This window comes from Mustela lutreola, chromosome 7, assembly GCF_030435805.1.
Source record: "Mustela lutreola isolate mMusLut2 chromosome 7, mMusLut2.pri, whole genome shotgun sequence".
In the NCBI taxonomy this organism is placed as follows: domain Eukaryota; kingdom Metazoa; phylum Chordata; class Mammalia; order Carnivora; family Mustelidae; genus Mustela; species Mustela lutreola.
In genome coordinates, this window is record NC_081296.1 from 46,285,767 (window position 1) to 46,307,027 (window position 21,261).

The 21,261-nt window shown below is 34.6% G+C and overlaps 1 protein-coding gene across 5 annotated transcripts in view; it reads left to right on the forward strand.

Annotated features, from left to right (window-relative positions):
* MINDY2 (MINDY lysine 48 deubiquitinase 2) overlaps positions 1-21,261 on the forward strand; it is a 70,710-nt gene that overhangs the window by 33,023 nt on the left and 16,426 nt on the right. For 4 of the 5 annotated variants that reach the window (XM_059180631.1, XM_059180630.1, XM_059180628.1 and 1 more), the window contains exons 5-6: positions 7,505-7,607; positions 14,511-14,653. The exons of the other annotated variant lie outside the window; for it this stretch is intronic. In XM_059180631.1, the coding sequence (XP_059036614.1) occupies positions 7,505-7,607; positions 14,511-14,653 (246 nt within the window). The remainder of the gene's footprint in view (positions 1-7,504; positions 7,608-14,510; positions 14,654-21,261) is intronic. 5 annotated transcript variants of the gene reach the window in all.

The window sequence follows — 21,261 nt, forward strand, 5'->3', positions numbered from 1 at the left end:
GAAAGGAAAAAAAAAACAAGGCAAAGTTTGAAATCTGTAGGTGTATATGAACTACCTCTCAGAACTGGTTAGTATTCTGATGATGTATTCTGCAAATGATTATCTTGTAAATAAATTTCAGCTGTTCTTTTGATGGCGGGCACCAGAATTCAGCCACTGAGAGGATATTTCTCCATTATTAATTGATAATACCTCTTTAAAAGCAACATGGGGAAGCCAGATAATGGTGCAAATGATATATTGAATGTACTGAAAGAAGACAAATGCTAACCTGTAATCCCGTTCCCAGAAAAATTATATTTCATGAATGGAACAAAATCATTTTTGTAGATTAATTAAATTAAGATTGCTTCCTTGGGGTGCCTGGCTGGCTCAGTCAATAGAGCATATGACTTTTGATCTCAGGGTTGTAAGTTTGAGCCCCACACTGGGTGTAGAGATTACTTAAACATTTTTTTAACTCTAGAAAATTAAAAAAAAAAAAAAAAACTTCCTGGCAATAGACCAACATTAATGGAAATTCTAAACAAGATTTTAAAAGGAAGCAAAATAATCTCAGATGGAGGGATAAGTGAATGAAGAGAAAAATAACATGATAAATATACATGTAGACTGTATCAAATAATAACACTGTCTTGGGATTTTAAAAAAGAACATTAGCAAATACAAAAATAATAACATAAGTTGGGAGGAAGGTAAAGTATTCTAAGGGTCTAGAATTGTTCAAGAAGAGACTTTGTGTGGGGGGTAGATATTATAGTTTCTATAACTTCTTTGTCCAATGTGGTAGCCAAGTGTTGCTATTTAAATTTAATTAAAAACTTAGTTTCTGAGTTGCACTAGGTACACTTCAGTTGTTCAGTAGCCACATGTGGCTAGTGGATATCTTACTGAACAACACAGATTTGGAATATTTCCATTATTACTGAATGTGCTGTCAGATAATGCTCTTTCAGAGTAACTGTGAAAAGAATAGAAAACATAGTGGGTAACTTCTAGATTAGTAGAAAAGAGAAAAACTAATCTAAAGGAAGAAAGAAGAGGTAAAGGAATGTTGAACTGATGAGACAAAGAGAGAATAGCTTTAATAAATTAAAGTATATAAATAATTATAGTAAGGGTAAATAGGACTAAATGCTCTAGGTAAAAGTGGTTCTGAGGCTGGATTAAAATATCTATATTGATTTTTCACAAGAGATAGAAAAAAACAAAGATTACAAATAAAGAGAGGGAAAAAAAGATGCCATACAACTGCTTAATGTTTAATTTGCCAAGGAGATATAATTATGTTAAATTTGTATGTGCCTGGAGATACCTAGAAAGTAAATAAATACCTGATTGCTCATTCTCTGAATCCATGGGAACTGTCACAAAGAATAAAGGTTAGTTTTTTACTACAAAAAAATAAAATTTGTATGCATCTAATCCTATAATCTCAAAGTACATAAAGCAAAATTTAACAATTATAAACAACTTTTAAGATTTTATTTATTTATTTGACAGAGATCACAAGTAGGCAGAGAGGCAGGCAGAGAGAGAAAGAGGAGAAAGCAGGCTCCCCGCTGAGCAGGGAGCCCGATGCAGGGCTCGATCCCAGGACCCTGGGACCATGACCTGAGCTGAAGGCAGAGGCTTTAACCCACTGAGCCACCCAGGTGCCCCTAACAGAATTATAAAAAGAAATACATTACCACGCTGGAATATGTTTTGTCTTTTTCTGTTACTGATAGGAGCAGTTAAACATAACTGAATCTTATGTTTTTTTAAAAAATTAATAAACTTGTTTTAATAATTTCAGATTTACAGGAAATTTGCAAAGATGTTAACAGAGTTCCTGCATACTTTTCACCCCATTTCTTTTAATCTTATATAACCTTGGTACAGAGAGTTCCTGCGTACTTTTCACCCCATTTCTTTTAATCTTATATAACCTTGGTATCAAAACTTAATATTGGTACATTACTATTAGCTATATTAGAGTCTTCACTCATATGTCACCAATTCATTTTTTAAGTTTTTATGTAAATTCCAGTTAACATACAGTATAATATTAATTTCAGGTGATAATGTATTAATTCAACACTTCCACACATCACCTGGTGCTCATCATGACATGTGTACTCTAAAATCCCCATCACCTTTCTCACCCATCCCCCCACCCACCTCTCTCTGGTAACCATCAGTTTGTTCTCTACAGTTAAGAGTCTGTGTCTTGGTTTGCTTCCTCCTTTTTTTCCCCCCCCTTTGCTTATTTGTTTAATTTTTTAAATTCCATGTGAGTGAAATCATATGGTATTTGTCTTTATCTGACTGGCTTATTTCACTTAGCATAATACACTGTAGCTCCACCTCTGTCGTTGCAAATGCCAAGGTTTCATTCTTTTTTATGGATGAGTAATATTCCTGTGTGTGTGTGTGTGTGTGTGTGTGTGTACCACATCTTCTTTATCTGTTCATCAGTTGATGGACATTTGGGCCTTTCCATAATTTGGCTATTGTAGATAATGCTGCTGTCAACATTGGGGTGTGTGTATCCCTTTGAATTAGTATTTTTGTATTCTTTGGGTGAATACCTAGTAGTGCTTTGGCTGGAGCATTGGATAGTTCTGTTTTTGTTTTTGTTTTTTTTTAAAGATTTTATTTATTTATTTGACAGAAATCACAAGTAGGCAGAGAGGCAGGCAGAGAGAGAGGGAGAAGCAGATTCCCTGCCGAGCAGAGATCCCAGGACCCTGAGATCATGACCTGAGCTGAAGGCAGAGACTTAAGCCACTGAGCCACCCAGGCACCCGATAGTTCTGTTTTTAAGTTCTGCAGGAACCTCCATACTGTTTTCCAGAGCAACTGCACCAGTTTGCATTCCCACCAACAGTGCAAGAGGATTCCTCTTTCTCCACATCCTTGCCAACTCCTGTTATTTTTTGTGTTGTTGATTTTAGCCACTCTGGCAGGTGTGAGATGATATCTAATTGTACTTTTGATTTGTATTTTTCTGATAATGAGTCATACTGAGTACTTTTTCATGTGTCTCTTAGCCATATGTCTTCTTTGGAAAAATGTCTGTTCACATCTTCTCCCCATTTTTTAATTGGATTATTTGTGGGGTTTTTGGGTGTTGAGTTTTGTAAGTTCTTTATAGTTTGGATACTAACCCTTTATCAGATATGTCATTCGCAAATATCGTCTCCCATTCCATGGGTCACCTTTTAGTTTTGTTAATTGTTTCCTTTGCTCTGCAGAAACCTTTTATTTTGATGTAGTTTCAGTAGTTTGTTTCTGCTTTTATTTCCCTTGCCTCAAGAGACATATCTAGAAAGAAGTTGCTACAGCTGCTATCAAAGAAGTTATTGTTTGTATTCCCCTCTAGTATTTTTATGGTTTCAGTTCTCACACATTTCACCAATTTTTCCACTAATTTTTGTTGTTGTTGTTGTTCCATAATCTAATGTAGAATAACACACTGCATTTAATCATCCTATCTTCCTAGTTTCCTCCTGTCCATGACATTTTCTCTTTTTTTTTTCTTGAACCTGACTATTCATTCTTTTTATACATTCGTGAAATTTATAAAAACTGACCTACTATAGGGCCATAAAGCAAGTTTCACCAAATTTCTAAGGATTTAAATCACATAGAATATAGAATATCCTTTGACCACAGGGTGATTGAGCTAGAGAAATCAGTAGAAAAACAACAGACATTGTTTGCACCAAAAATTGATAATAAAAGAGTATTTTTTACCTGCACAATAAGTCCATATCAAAACTTGTGAGTAGAGGGATTTTTAAAACCCTAAATTCATTCATTAATGAGTAAGAAAAGATTAAAAGCCAATAAACTATATACCTTTTAAACAGCAGAAAGTGCTAAAAAAAGAAAACAGAAAGTATTTTTTAAAAAAGCAAAGAGTATTAAAATAGTAAATATATAATAATGAAGATTAACAAAGCTAAAATCTTCAAAATTCTTGAAGTAAACCTTCTTCAAAGAAATTTTAAAATGAGAAACAGAAGGGGCACCTGGCTGGCTCAGTTGGTAGAGTACACAACTCTTGATCTCAGCGTTGTGAGTTTGATCCCCACACTGGGTATAGAGATTACTTAAAAACAAAATATTTTTAATAAGTAAATAAAATGACAGAAAGTGTAATTTTAAAAACATGTCATTTACATAGCAAAAGTTCTTAGGAATAAAGCTGACAAAAAGATGCACAAGATCTCTGCATGAACAATTTTAAATTTGAGAGAAATTAGAGACCTACATAAATTTAAGTCTCTATTCTTAGATTTTAGATTTTAAGGCAATTTATACAGATGTCTATTCTCTCTAAAGTAAGTTATAGTTTCTGTATGACCCCAAACAAAATCTAACAGATTTATGGGGAGTAGTTGTGGAATGAGACAAGTGGATTCTGCAACTTATGTGGAAATGCAAAGGGCTGGGAACAGAAGCTATGATATACTTGAAGCAGAACAAGCAGGGAGGACTTGCTCTTCCAGATAGGAAATACCTTACATATTATAATTAAGAATTGGACAAATGATAGAGAATAGGTAAGCCAAAAAGACCATGCATGCATAGACAGAAAGAGGGCACTGTAGAGCAACAGGGAGTGTTTATAATAAAAGGTGCTAAGGCAATAAGGTAGCCATTACAAATTTAATTAGATAGCCAGTTAGATAGCCAGTTCAGATTTCTAATTCGATAGTCAATTAAAAAGAATGAAATCATTTCCTCCAATTCAGAGCATAAAATTCTGTTCCATATGCATTGATGTTTAACTGTAAAAGCTAAAACTGCAAAGGAAAAGTTTGAGAGTATGTTTCTGAGCTTAATGATAGGAAAGGATTTTTATTTTTTTATTTTTATTTTTTTTTAAGATTTTTATTTATTTATTTGACAGACAGAGATCACAGGTAGGCAGAGAGGCAGGCAGAGAGAGAGGAAGGGAAACAGGCTCCCCGCTGAGCAGAGAGCCTGATGTGGGGCTTGATCCCAGGACCCTGGGATCATGACCTGAGCCGAAGGCAGAGGCTTTAACCCACTGAGCCACCCAGGCGCCCCAGGAAAGGATTTTTAAACAAATACATTAACCATGGAGAGCTTTGGTAAACATGACTACATTAAAATTGAGAACTTGTATTTATTTAAAGAAATGCTGAAGAAAATGTAAAAGCAAGCCCCTGAGAGGATTACAACTTATATAATGAATAAAGAGCTACTACAAATATATATATATATGTTTTAAGATAGATAACCTCATTTAAAAAAAGAAGCAAATTATTTGAACAGGCATTTTATAAAAATGGATATCCAAACAACTAGTGAACATATGAACTAGTCATTAGGGAAATGGAAATAAAAACCAAAATGAGTTACCATTATATACCAATTAGAACATAGAACAATTAATATTTAAAAGTCTGACAGTACTCAGTGTTGGAGATGCTGTGCAATGTAGAGAATTCTCATTTTGCGCTGATGGAAATAAATTGGCTTTCTGCTTTGGAAAGCAGTTTGGAGTTCTAAAGTAAAGTTGATGATAAGCATACCTTAAGACTTAGCAATTTGATAAAACATATTTCCTAGAGAAACTCTTTGTGTGTAGAATTGGATAAATGTATAAGGCTATTCATGGCGATATTATTTGTAATATCCCCAAACTGCAAGAAACTTCGCCATCAAAAAAATGAGTGCAAAAAAAATTATGTTATATCCATACTATGGAATACTATACAGTGAAAATGAACAAAAAACAGCTGTACACCACTACATATAACTACCTAGCATATATTTGCTCATTTGGTTTGTTGTTTGTCTTTACTCTAGAATGTAACCTTTATGAAAGCACAGACCATCTCTTTTGTTCACTGCTGAGCCTGCAGTCTCTAATAGCAACTGGTACACAGCAGTGCATAAAAAGTTCCCAAATGAATTCATTTACTGAAATGCTAATGTAGAGATTTGGCCTATGAAATCTCTGTATTGAAATCTTCATATTGTGTATTGCTGGTCTATAGAAGTGCAGTTGATTTTTGTGTATTGATCTTGTATTTGTATTTTGTGGATTCCTTAGGATTAAAAATTCATACCCTTTGGAAAGACGTAATGAAGTTGAGTCACTCAAGAAAATTGCTATAAAGAGTAAAAGTATTAAGAAAAATAATGAAAATCTAAAGTTGCTATGCCCTCAGATTGCTTCTTAAGGGTCTAAGTTTTCACTTTAAATAAAAACTGGAAGCCATACTCTTATTTATGTTGTTTACATAGAATTTAAGATTCTGCTTTCAAAGAAAAAGTTATTTGGCTCTACATCAAAAGACTGACAAGTGAATACATTGTGTATTTTAACATGAAATGTTCAAGGTGTATATATAAAATTTTTTCACAACTCCTTGCTTTGACATTTTTTCAATTAACTGCTCTTCTCAATAGTTGGTCCCATAATGGTTCAGAGGCTTTTTCTATCCTGGAATTTTGCAGGAACAAAGAAATTGTAGCCTAGGGCAGTTTTCCTTAAACTTTGCTATGCAACAGTGGAATAAAAATTTAGACAACTGAGAAGCAACTTGAGCCTGGAATTCTGTTAGATCTTCTTAACAAGCTCTCCAGTTTGAGAACTGTTGTCTAGAGTATTATTTTTACAGATACTATGTGGAGAATTGTATTCAAAATATAAATGTTCAAGAAGATCATTTGGATGTGGAAAGAAAACATTGGCCCTCTTATGTTTTATCATTGTATTAATTTGTATTTGTTTAATCAATACAGTAGTACATATAAATAGATTATAAGTAAATATATATTACAGATGGGATGGCAATCAAAACAAGTTGTTTAGACACCAGAAACCTATTTTTCTTCAATAGTCAAAGCAAAGTATAATGGAAGGAGAGTAGAGATGCCCAATTTCATTTTCCTACAGCTTAAGACATTGCATTTACTTTTCTACTCTACTGCCAAAGACCAAGATTAAATAAATCTCATGAGGCAAATTCCATCTCTGATTAATATACATTAACTTTTCTTCAGGAAAATGATATGGTTACATCTACTTGCATCTCCACTATACTTTCATAAGGACTAAATAAATAAAATGGGAGAACTTTGTTAATCCCATAAATTATCTTTAGATTTGCCTTGCTCTAAATACAGAGTACTTGTTTTTTAGAAAAAAATGAAATGTTCTTATTTTTCCCCCTGAAATAGTTTACTTTTTATTTTAATCACTTAAATGCATCTTCACAACCTTAAGAAATAAAGTTGCATGTTATAATCCCATTTCATCATTTTTTGCGTAATTGAAATACAGCTAAGCAATACTTTTCATAATATGTTATAATGAGCTGTAAACAAAATTCGGAACTGTTGGATGTTGATTTTCTTTTTCATAAGTAATATTTTGACATTTAATATTAGAATAAAACCCTAAAGAGTGATATGGGTTTCTTTGTTACTGTTTTTAATCTTATCGTGATTAGTGAGACAGTCATTTGTTTTCTAGATTGATGACATTGTAAAAGCTGTTGGTAACTGCAGCTACAACCAACTAGTGGAGAAGATCATCTCTTGTAAGCAGTCAGACAATAGTGAGCTCGTTAGTGAAGGTGGGTGAGTGCTCCTAATACCTGATTTATTCTTGGCAAAATAATTTGTGTTATAATTTAGTAACTTTTAAGTGTCACAAATAAGACTTCTAAAAAAATCCAAGTGATGCTACTTTTACTTATAAAAGAAGTAATTATTCATAAAGATACCAGTGAAAAGGTTTTTTTTCTAGAACGCTTTTCACTTGACTTCTAAAATCAGGCCTGGATTCTACTAAAAGTCTTTGGAATCACTTGTTAGCTTTGATATGGTCAATTACCCAGGAGTTATTGATAATTACCTTTTTTACAAAAGGATTATTATTTGGGGGTACTGAGTGAACTTTACAATTCCTCCTCTAATTGATTGAAATGAGTATTATGTACTCAAGTGTTTATTTTAATCGAGTTCTGCCTTATGTTTCAGTACAATACAGTGTATCAGAGAACCATTCTAAATGAAAGTATACCTCAGATCATCAGATTTCCTAATCCCTAACTAATTAAAATTGTTAAATTTATCATTATAGAAGTAGTTTCATGTTTTTTTCATCTGTGTTCTGGTCAATGAAGGGAAAAAAAGTACATTTGAAACCAGAGTGCTTTTGGGATCCATAGTATTTGGATATACCTTTCCTACAACCCACTTCACTTATAAATGTGCATGAATATTTGGGCTGGGCTCCTGTTCTCCTCCATAATGAGAATAGGGAATGGGCTTCATCATCATCATCCTCTCAGACACAGGTCTTTTACATGAGGTATAATAAAAGTTGATTATAATCACCACATTAAAAATACACCTAAGTGACTACAAGAGTATATAAGAACATATGAGAAGCTATTTACATGTATCACATGCTACATTAATCAAGTAATTATTCAATTACCCATAAATTTAAATGTTTATTCAAGAAGCAGGTAGCAAGAAAAGAGAGTATTTTAGTGGAGACTTATCCTAGGTTTTTGGTGTGTTGTTTTTTTGTGTGTGTGTAATTATCCTAGGTTTTTACTTTCAATAAATACATAAATATACAGGGATACCAATCACTGATTTGTATAACAGCTCTTTCACTGCAACCCAAGGCAACAAAATTTTAATTTTAGGGGACAGAGGGTAACAAAAGCTGTTAAAAATACTTCCAATTAACAAAATTCCATTCTCTAGAACTTTTCCTTTCTTACCCAAACTTTCATTACTATATATTCCTGAACAAATAGACTATAAAAAAAATTTCCATGTGTAGATGCCTGCTCTCTCTGTAGTTTCTGATATGCTATTCAATAGTAATTGAGGGGACGTAGGATTCAGCAAGTGTTAACAGATGGAATGATAGCTGTAAAAATGATGTTTGGGTGAACAGGCTTATAGGATGGGAAGCTATAGGGAATACTTGATAACAGCATTTTTCCCAAGCCAGGCTGTAATGTAACAAGTAATGTAATGTACTTAGGCAATATGCTAATTATTAACAAAGTGAACAACAACAAAAATCCAGCCACTTCATCACTTCTCCTTTCTCTCTACCTGATGTTACAATTATTGTTACTATTTCTCTAACATAAACTGTAACTAATTTATATAGTATTGATACCTTGAGAAGAACTCCTTGATAAAAGCAAGGAAGGAATCACCCTCTTTAGTGCCATAGAATTTTGGGGCAATATGTACCAGAATTGATTAATTTCTTGGTATATAAATTTTATATGGTAGAATTCTGCATGTCAGATTTTTATAGCAAGGAATAATTTTATGCAGATTTCAGTATACTACAAATGTATAGTCTGTTTGAAATAATTATTCAGTTACAGTAGTTTATTTGTATAGGCACTAAGAAATGGTAAAGGAAAGAAAAGACCACAATGGACATTTTTACTTACAATATATTAATTTAGCTTCCTCCCATTGTTTTCTTCCTCTTATTTTCTTGGGTATAGTGTTCAGCTGAAGGAGTCTGCTTCCTTTTTCTGTTTGGCCCACAACTGTAACTTTCCTTCTGAATCAATAAAATATCCCAAAGGTGGTTTATTTCTAATCCTTCTTTATTAAAAATATTAAGCTTTAATCTCAGGTGGTAACTACTTATTTTTTTTTAATTCGAATATTTCATCTCCGTAAGGTGTAGGATACAAGATATATTTTTACTATCATTCTTTTTGATGAAAAAGCAATGTTTATTTTTTTTTTTTAAAGATTTTATTTATTTATTTGACAGAGAGAAATCACAAGTAGGCAGAGAGGCAGGCAGAGAGATAGAGAGAGGAGGAAGCAGGCTCTCCGCTGAGCAGAGAGCCCGATGCGGGACTCGATCCCGGGACCCTGAGATCATGACCTGAGCCGAAGGCAGCGGCTTAACCCACTGAGCCACCCAGGTGCCCCAATGAAAAAGCAATATTATGTAGCTAAATAGAATTAGATATTCTTTTACCTTCTTTCAGATAACATTTTTTTTCTTTTGATACCTTGTAAGTAAACGTACAGAACTTTTACAGAGTATGTATTATTTTCTACATTATAATGATGATTATGCCGTGGCAGCAAAAATCAATACGGAAAAAAAAACAAAAACCACACAGTACCAGCTGCCAGACTTTACTTGAGCTGGTCATTTAATTCCAGTTGCTTTCTTAGGAATAATTTCTTCTTTAACAGTTATTCCTAAGTTTAAAAAAATGCTCAAATAATTCCAGGATATTCATTTATTTAAATATTTATTGAGCTTTTATCATATGCCATCAGCAGTGAAAATTATAGTTTGAATTTATGTTATTTCTTTTTTTTTTTTTTTTTAAAGATTTTATTTATTCATTTGAAAGGCAGAGATTACAAGTAGGCAGAGAGAGAGAGGAGGAAGCAGGCTCCCCGCTGAGTAGAGAGCCCGATGCGGGGCTCTATCTCAGGACTCTGAGACCATGACCTGAGCCGAAGGCAGAGGCTTTAACCCACTGAGCCACCCAGGCGCCCCTTTTTTTTTTTAAAGATTTTATTTATTCATTTGAAAGGCAGAGATTACAAGTAGGCAGAGAGAGAGAGGAGGAAGCAGAATTTATGTTATTTCTGATTAAATGATACTGATTTACTCTTCTTTTTCTTTATTTTGAAAACTCTCAGACTCATGAAAAAAATTGGAATAGTACAATGATTATAATCCACTTTGCCTGAATTCACCAATTATTAACATATTGAAGTTTTGCTTTCTCTGTAGACACACACACACACACACACACACACACACACATTTTCCTAAATCATTTGAGAATTAATTGCAAGTATCATAGAAGTTTATCCATTAATGCTTCAACAGTTGTCTCCTAAAAATAAGAGTTCTATCTAGTCATAATACAATTATCTCAGGAAATTTAGCATCAATACAAGTGATACTACTTGTAGCAAATACAGTATATTTATCTAATAATACTGTTCATATTCTCAATTTTCCAATTGTCCCAGTAATGCTCCTTTTAGCTTTAAAGATTTTTCAGTGTAGGCTCCAATCAAGAATCATTTAATTGTCATTTCAGTTGAGCTTCCTGTAATCTAGAAGAGATCCCAAATCTTTTTCTCTTCTTTTTTTCTTTTTGGTCTTTTCTGATACTGACTTTTCTTAATTAGTCCAGGTCAGTTTTTTGGTAGAATAGTCCTCAATTTGGATTCATTTGATTGTTTCCTCATGAGTAGAATAGGTCAGATATTTTTGGTGGGAATACTACATAGGTGCTAGATACTGTGTCTTTCCCAGTGCATCACATTCAGGTGGTACAAGATGTCTGATTATCCCATTATTGGTGACGTTGAAATATGATTAAGGCAGTATCTGACAGATTCTTTGTTGTAAAGATGCCCTTGCCTTTTGTAATTTATTAGTAATCTCTGGTATCGTGCTTTGAAACTGAATACCCTGTTCCCTAATAATAATCTTTTAGCTAGTACAATTGGCATTCACTGGTTCTTGTCTGAATCAACCCCTACTATGTTGATTATGATAATTCTATTATTCCTTCTATGTTTATTAGTTGGCAGTCTTCTGTAAAATAAAAAGTGTTTTCTCCTCCTCCATTAAGCTTTTGAATGTTCCATGAAAATCACAGGGCTAATTTTAAGAGTTGGCAAAAGAATTAGGAAACATTGTTCTCTATAAGTCTAAATTAGAATATGTTTTATGGCTTGGGAGAAATACAATTCAGTTTGCATTTATAATAATCAGCACTAAATTTTTAAACTTAATACCAGTAATTCTCCTGGGCTCCAGTCTTCACTTTGCTAACTAGTTTTATGTCCTTGAGCAAGTCATGTATTCTCTCTTGAGCTGATATCCTTTCTCTAGAAAGTAGTAGCTGAGAAAGAGCTTTCTAGTGTAGCATTTTTGAATTTCACACACATGAAATAATGTGAATTCAGTAATCTCCATTCATTTAAAAAAAAATTTTATTTATTTGACAGAGAGCGACACAGCGAGAGAGGGAACAGAAGCAGGGGGCACGGGAGAGGGAAAAGCAGGCGTCCCGCTGAGCAGAGAGCCCGATGGCGGTGCTTGATCCCAGGATTCTGGGATCACGACCTGAGCCAAAGGCAGACGCCCAACGACTGAGCCACCCATTCACCCCTCCACTCTTTGTTTTTTTTTTTTAAATCTTTTTGAAAGGAATTTTTAGAGAGGATATTGTGTGAGATGTGGGAGGGGTATTTAGAAACATCTTTCTGAAGGGGCGCCTGGGTGGCTCAATGAGTTGAGACTCTGACTTCAGCTCAGGTCATGATCTCAGGGTCCTGGGATGGAGCCCTGCATCGGGCTCTCTGCTCAGCAGGGAGCCTGCTTCCTCCTCTCTCTGCCTGCTTGTAATCTCTCTCTGTCAAATAAATAAAATCTTAAAAAAAAAAAAAAAAAGAAACATCTTTCTGAAGGAAGCATTTAGTAACATGGATATTACATAGAGCAGTGCTACTTCTCAGCATAGGTATAGTGCTTAAGACTTACTGTTACATATAGCAAGTGCTTTAGTATATAACTATATATTGTCCTCAGTAACTTAATACTTTGCAAATAATGGTAATAAGTGAAACAGGGAGCTCATAAATATATAAATGCAGGAAGTTGCAAATGAGCTATAAATTTCCTTTGGCAGGGACCTTCTATATAACTTTTTTGCACTTCCCCTCCAGCCTTAACCAATTCCTTGAAATAGTGTGATACATAGGTAGCTTTTTACAACCACTTTGCAGCTTGAACTGCTCTAGCTTGACACTAAGGGTGAGGGATAGAGACGGAGTGGAATAAACCTATGTTATCCAGCTGCCTCTGGCCCTACCAAGATTATTTTCAATTTCTTATTGAGGTGTCAGTTTCTTAGTGGAGGTTTCTCTTTTCTCCCTGTAACTGCGCCTCTCTGCCCACTTATAAAACTTGTTAGAGCGTTCTGTTCCACCCTACCCCACCCCAACCCTCACCCCCATTGCTACTGAGACATTCCTTATTAAAGGAAGGGAGCATAAGGATGAAGGAAGAAAAAATAAGGAAAGAAGAAGAATACAGCTTTTCAAGTTATTTACACAGATTCTCATTATTTCTGGTAGTTACATTCTGTAAAGTTGCTGTGAACATTGAATTCATGAATACTGAGTCACTGCTCCTAGGGGAAACACAAGAGTAGGTTCCTATGAGCCACTGGTCACAAGATTTTCATCAACTGATCAATATACAACCTTGTTTTATTTGTGTTTCTTTTTAGAGACATTTATTTATTTATTTAGACATTTATTTAATACATATTGTTGATTCATTAACATCAAACACATGGCTAGCAGCACTATAACTCATGTCTGAATGAATCTGCAAAAATGTGTTTTCTCTGTAGGGCACATCACAGCCTTTGACTCCCCAGCACTTCAGCAGTATGCTTGAGGGCCATTTTACACACCCCGAAAGGCATACCTAATAGATTGTGAAAAGTCTGTTTATAGTAAGAAAGCTGAAATAAGAAGGCAGAACATTGCCTCGCTTGACCTCAGTGGGGAATGTGTGCATTGAGTGACTCAAAAATTTTGCCACTTTGCCCGGATCCAAGATTTACCCTGAAGCACAGCAAGTGTTGATTTTTGGGGATTTATAAATAAACTTTAGTTACTAGGCAAGTTTACAGGTACAAAAGTGCACAAATAATGAGGATCAATTGTACATACATCTTTTAAATTAAACCCCAGAAAACTTTATATTTTACTGTGTTTTAAAAAGAAAAGAGATCATTTCTGTCTCTGAACTTGATATATCTACATAATGATAATGAGTGGTATCTGTGGGAAGACATTAGGATAAAAATGGCCTCAGTTATCCCATTGTTTTCTACTTAGTCTCACACCTACTTTAAGTCTTTAGTCTTTTATTCAGCAAAAACTGAACGGTTTATGAATTGAGAATTATCTAGGGTCTTTGTTAACATCTTAAAACAACTGAAGTTGTTAAACACCTTTCCACTGGGAAAGTCACTGTTGACATACATCTTTAATTCCTATTTTTTAAATTGTGAAAAAATTTCTCAATTCTCTTAAGAATTGAGCCCGATGGCGGGATTTATTTTCAATAAATAAGAAGGCATTCTTATTTGTTTTAATAGGCTTTAGTGTTATTTTGTCTGTATCTTCTATTGGTAGTTGCCTAAAATCCTTTTCGGAAGTAGGTGGAGTATAAGCAAATACATTTATTGTTAAAAAGAAGCTCACGTAACTGTTTCTTTAGGATGGAGAATGTCTATAGACACATCTTCCATAGCAGAATTACAAAGAAAAATCTTCAATTTGGAGTCATCATGTTATAGTAGTTAAATCTTATTTTGATTGGCCTTTCTTCATACTTGGGCCACAATATAAATAGAAAAACTTTTTAATTCTGAAATTATTCTTCTATCTAATATTATGCATTGGTTCCATAGGCTTTGTAGCTGAGCAGTTTCTAAATAACACAGCCACTCAACTGACATACCATGGATTATGTGAACTAACTTCAACGGTTCAGGAAGGAGAACTTTGTGTGTTCTTTCGGAATAATCATTTTAGCACCATGACCAAATACAAGGTATGATATAGAAATAGCTATTTAATTGTTATTCTAAATTAAAGGAGCTGGATTTAGAGGTGTCTTATGATCTACTTCAAAATAAAAAAAATTCAGCATAATATTCTTTATTCATCGGATTTATGAAGGTAATCATTAAACATTTAGGATGCAGTGGATTCACAGTTTAAGTGTTACTTCAAATCAGCTTTTTGTTTTAATTCTCAACTCATTTTTCACAGATTACTGTGTTAAAAAATATTTCCTTTCTAAGAAAAAAAGATAAAGAGAACTATGATTGTTAAAGATGGATGTATATCTTTGAGGGGAAGTTCGAAGAAAGAATGAGGATTTGTCTTTATGATAGTGTTTATTATTACTAAAGTTATCAGTGTGACTTTGAATTCTTCTTATACCATTTATGGCTCTACAAAAAATCTTACTGATTTATCCTCTTTGTCATTTCTTCACCCATATCTCTTCCATTTTTACAGCTGCTGCCTATTTGCGGAAGTTTCGCAACTTAAGAGGGCCTTCCGTGGTAGAATACTACTCTGATCATGTCAATAATACAGCAGAAATGCTCAGTAGCACTCAGTGCTTAAAAGATAAAAATGCAAGGTGTTTTCTGCTATCATCTTATGCAACTCTGTACTTCAGCCATCTAGTCTGCCTACTCATTAATAATCGTCTGTCTTCATACACACTTAAAACTTTACCATTTCTGCACTTTTTCCATCATTTCTTACTCCTTAATTCCTATTTGAAAAGATCCTCACTCCTCTTAGCTTATCCACATTTCACCTAGCTTTTAAGAAGCCTTTCAAATACTAACTCTCCAGTACAGCTACTTCTTTTCTCCTAAAACCAGTAGTTCTCAACCAGGTTGTATGCTGGAACTACCTGGAAGCTTTTTAAAAAATACCAATGCGCAGACCTCACTACAAACTCAATTCAATCAGAATGTGTAGAGGTAGGACCTAAGCATCTGTATTTGTTAAATGCTCCCCAGGTGATTAAGTGTGCAGCTAATGCTGAGGATCACTACTTCACCCAACCTCCTCTAGCTGTTGTGAGCCATGTCATTCTTATTTCCCTTATGGATGAGTACCTAGTTACCAGTTTTCTTTTCGTGTAAATGTGCCTTCTTCCTCTAAATGAAAGTAAGCGGATTGAAGTTAGAAACGGGGTCTTCATATTTGCTTCAACACTTTAATCAATGAATTGCACAAAGCAGTGTAAAATAGTGATTTGTTTGCTTACATATGAATGCCCTAAGTACTGAGCAGTATGTGGGATTGTTGAATCACTATATTGTACACCTGAAACTAATAACACTGTGTTAATTACACTGGAATTTAAATTTTTAAAAATTAGTTAAAAAATACTCTAAAACCTTAACTCTCCTGTTGTATTAGTTATAGCAGGGATTCATTTATATTGCTCCCACATTTGAGGTAGTTGTGTGCTAAGTGCTGGCCCAGAGTCAGGCATACTTTTCAGAAATTTAAGGCTCCAAAACCTTAGAATCAGAATTACTGCCATACAGTGTATGTATATTGCTAAGTCATCTTGCTTTACTGGATCTCTTCAAGTCCACACCTCAGTCATTTAACAAGTACTGTTAAGCATGATTATGTCTGGGTGTTACAGCCTGAGCAAGGCAGCTTTGGTTCCTACCATTTAAGGACCCCTGAGTTTGGCAAGAAACATATGTTAAATAATTGTACAAATAGTTATTATTTCTGTTGGGATACACTTTAAGGGGTACATAAACATGCTGTGAGTGCTGTTATCAGGACTTATAACCTAGCTAGGTATGTCAGGAAAGATTTCTTGGGAAGGGAACATTTAAACTGAGACTTGGGGCACCTGGGTGGCTTGGTCGTTAAAGCGTTTGCCTTCGCCTGGGGTCAGGATCTCAGTGTCCTGGGATTGGCCCCCTGCATCAGGCTCCTTGCCTGATTCTCCCTCCCTCTGCCTGCTGCTCCCCCTGCTTGTGCTCTCTCGCTCTCTCAAATAAATAAATAAAATCTTTTTAAAAATTAAAAAAAAAAATAAACTGAGACTTAAAAAATGAATCTTGTAGGAGTTTAATCAGTTAGCAAAAAAAGGATTAACTAAGCAGATAGAGTATGTGTGTGCAAAAGCCTGGAGAAGGGAAAGAACTTAATTCCTTAAGGAATGAAAAGAAGGCCTGTGTGGTTAAAGCATAGAAATTAAGAGGCATGACGTAAGACTAAAAAGATAAACAAGTACCAGATCTTGAAGAGTCTTGAGTTGAGAGGAGAAACACACCTTGGTCTCCTGGTGGCCTAGTGGTTCTTTTTGTTTTGTTTTTTGTTTTGGGGGGATTTTTTAAATTTTTTTTTTTTTTTTTTGGCTCAGCAGGGGTGAGATAGTTCAATGGGAAAACAAGATCTCTGCCTGTCATTGATGGTGGTTAGGCAACCTCCCCAGACTAATCTGTAGGCTGTTCTCTTTTCAGTCACAGCTATGTCTCTGAACAGAAATCCTTTACTAGTCACCTAGGTATTCCCAATGTTCCTATGTGGTTGGGGAAGGTGTACCTCTCTTCAAGCACTTTCTACCAGGTGTCTGTTTCTGGACAAAGTATACATTTCTGTGAGATAATGATAACTCAGAGAACGGGTGCATTCTGCTATTTCTCTGCTTTCACATTTTTCTCAGTAAACCTTCTTCTCTGGCTAAATAGTGTATCTGAGGTGTTATCTTCATGTCCCCTTTGTACAACATTAAGATGCTTTGGACTTTTGGGCAAATGTGGATGTGGACTTATTATCCCCTGACTATTGCAGGGGCCAAGTAGATGTTACAGTGACTTGGACTATAGGATGGTAAAGAAATGGAGAGTAGAAAGATTCCATAGAAATTTAGGAGGTACAATCTACCAGATTTGGTGATTAGGATGTAAAAACTAAGAAAGAATGTTTCTGGGCTCTGAGCACGCAGAACTGGATAAAATGGCAGTGCTCTTCATTGACACCGAGAACACTGAAAAAAAGATAACAAATAGCACGAATCAGCCTTGGAACTGTTAGAGGTGCTTCTGAGGCATATCTCCAAGTGGAAATGTTGGATAAATGTTTCAAGACTGGAATAATTTTTGTGTATAAATAGTAATTTGGGGAGAGGATGAGATTTACAAGGAAAATAAAGAATGGGGAGAAAAGAGAAGACTTAGGAACTAGATTTAAGGAGAGCCAGTATTTAAGAATCAACTAAAGGAGTATGAACTGGCAAAGGAAACTGAGAAAGAAAAGAAGAAAAGGAAAAATCTAAAGAGTATGGTATCATGTAAGACAACAGGGAGAGTATTTCAAGAAGACTGGAGATCTCAGTTGTTAAATGCTATTGAGAAGATGTGGAAGATGAAAACACTGGGAGTAAAACATATATGGATTTCATTGGTATCTTTTAGAGAATGGTTGCAGCAGAGAAAACTCAATTTGAATTGGTTAGGAAATGATTGGGACGTCAGGAACTAGAAACATGATAGTAAACTGAAACTGTGAGAGAGGCATAGACATTAATGTCTCAGAGCTGTAATGGATCCAGAGGGGTTTTGTTGTTGTTGTTGTTGTTTAATATGAGAGATGGGATCATGTTTCAATATTGAATGACTCAGTAGAGAGAGAAAGGTTGAAGATACCGGAGAGGAGATAGTTGATGAGAGAAGGCTCCTAAGAAGGTGAGAAAGGGTAGAAATTTTCACAGGCCAAGGGGGTTAACCCTTAGTTGAAAAAGCGACTTCTTCGTTGTATAGAAGGGAAGGAATAGACTATGAGTACAGCAAATTTATAGATCTGATGGCAGGAAGTAGAGAAAGCTACTGTTTAAATGCTTCCTAGTTTCTGCTATTATTTGGAAGGCAAGATCATTTACTAAGATTGAGTAGTTAAGTTTGGTAACAGATTTGAAGGAGGTCATTTGAAATAGTTTTTAAAGCATGTAGGAGAAAGTTCTAATTAGAGAAATTAAGGTAGTCTTGAGGATGGTAATTATTATATGAATATACCTCTTGTGTAATTTTTCTGCAGAAGTATTCATCAGGGTATAGGCATGGCAAAGGTAGCTAGCTTGCTATTCTAGATTTGGGACTTTGTTAAGTGGGTGCAATAAAGAATAGAAAACCAGAGAAATTTAGGAACATCATTCTTCACTAAGGTAATCCTGTTTTTATAGAAGGGATAAATGGGAACTATTTTGGTGGTCAGTCACTAAGGGAAATGCTTAGTTTCCCTTGTTTACTGTAGTGACCACAAAACTGAAACAGTAACACTGCTTTTTTTGTTTTTTGTTTTTTTTTATAAAAATGGCAAACTTAGAAAAAAGTAATGACACTAATTTAATGTCATTAAATTATTAAAATTATTAAAAATTATTAAAATTAAATTATTAAATGCCTATTATACTCATCACTTTTAGTAATTTGGTATTGACTATTTTCACCTATTTTTGCTTATATTTCAATATGCATCTCTAAACAAGAATGTTGTCCTTTCACATCACAGTACCATTATTGGATCTAACAAAATTAACTACAGTTTTTACTATCACCTAATACCCAAGCCATATTCAAGTTTCTCATTTGTCCCTCAAATTGTTTGATAAATGATTTGTTCAAACCAGGGTCCAAACAAGGAACATGCATTACATTTAGTGAAATAACTCCATTTTAATATGATGCAAATCCTGTGTTTTCCAGGGATCTTGTAGGCTTGTGAACAATTTATTTATGCTCCATTATAATCCTCTCAGTCCAGTCATATTTCCTGTATTCCTATTGAACTGTCTAGTCCTGAGGGTCTGTAAATAAGACACTGCTTTACATCTGGCAGAGTACTTAGTGAGTACTTTTTTTTTAAGAAGAACATTCTGGGTATGATTTTCTTTTTCCCACTTCATGATTTATTTATTTATTTTAGAGAGAAAACACATGAGCAGGAGGAGGGATAGAGGGAGATGGAAAGGGAGAGAGAATCTCTAGAAGACTCCCCACTGAGCATCTAACTCAGGGGGCTTGATCCCATGACCCTGATTTCATGACCTGAACTGAAACCAAGAGTCTGACACTTGACAGATTGAGCCACCCAGGCCCCCCAAAGAGCACATTCTTTTATAAGAGTTAGAGTCACTTTCCCTCCTCTGACCTAGTGGCTGATTAACTGATCTACAACAAAATCTGTAACATTCCTTTGGCTGTTGGTGTAGAGCTAGAAGCCCTAAAAGAATACTTAATAGAGTTTAGGGAAGGCATTCCTCCAACATGGTATATACTTGCTTGATAAGAAAATAGGATAGAAGATTGTGCCCTTGCTCTGTTAAACCTGTCCAGCATTAAGACTATTATTCTCGGGCGCCTGGGTGGCTCAGTGGGTTAAGCCGCTGCCTTCGGCTCAGGTCATGATCTCAGGGTCCTGGGATCGAGTCCCGCATCGGGCTCTCTGCTCAGCAGGGAGCCTGCTTCCTCCTCTCTCTCTCTCTGCCTGCCTCTCTGCCTACTTGTGATCTCTCTCTCTGTCAAATAAATAAATAAATAAAATCTTTAAAAAAAAAAAAAAAAAAAAAAAAAAAAAAAAAGACTATTATTCTCTACCACTAATTTCTGGGTTGTTAAGAGTTTCTTTAGTGCTTTATAAATTTAAACCCCAGGGACTCTATAATCTAATAAGGATATAAGTAAAGAAAAACTATAAAGCTGCTTTTCAAACAAGATACAGCTACTTTTAATACTACATTAGGTCTTCATAACTTTTCACTTTGAAGACCCCTGAGATTTTAGAGCCATTTTATGCATTCATATTTAATGATTACTTTATTTCCCATCTTCCTACCCCTTTGGAATACCTATAGTATAAATACAGTTCATTTATATATACAGTTTATATATACAATTCATTTATATATGTATTATATATACATTTATATATATAAATAGATACACATTTATATATACAGATATACTTTCAACAAAAAATAAATTTAACATAGGATAGAATACTTTCTATTACAGATAAGTGGTATCTATAACTAGTACCCTATGATAATAAATTATGTAATATTGAAGTAGAGTATTTATATAAATGTCAATTATAAATTGATAATGTCATATGTGTCTGTAGCCAAATTATTTTATTTGTGGGGCTTATCTTTATTGTGATTTGCAGAAAGAATCTTTATGCTTTCTGATAACCATGTCATATCATAATGCCACTATGCCACTATCGTCCTAGGACCAAGACCTGCAAGGAGGAAGTCCATGTTGTCAGGACAAAGGATTACCTAGGAAAGGTCATTTCCAGTTTCCTTATTGGTTATGTTATTTCTTTAGGAACTTTCTAAACTCTATGTGTAAAAAACTTCTATGTGTAAAGTCTTCTGAAACTCTAGAGATAAATGAGCTATGGACTTTTATTTGACCAAAGGGGAGGTATATGTCTGTTACAATGTTCTCCAGTACTCATCTTTGTTCTAATTCCTCTCTTTAGACACTAAATAGAAACAGAAGTCTCTCTGTTAGGTTAGACTTCTTGATGACTCTATGTAAAGCACTGAAGATTATAGATATTTCTAAAACTTGTATCTGGACAAAGTATTCTCTCTTT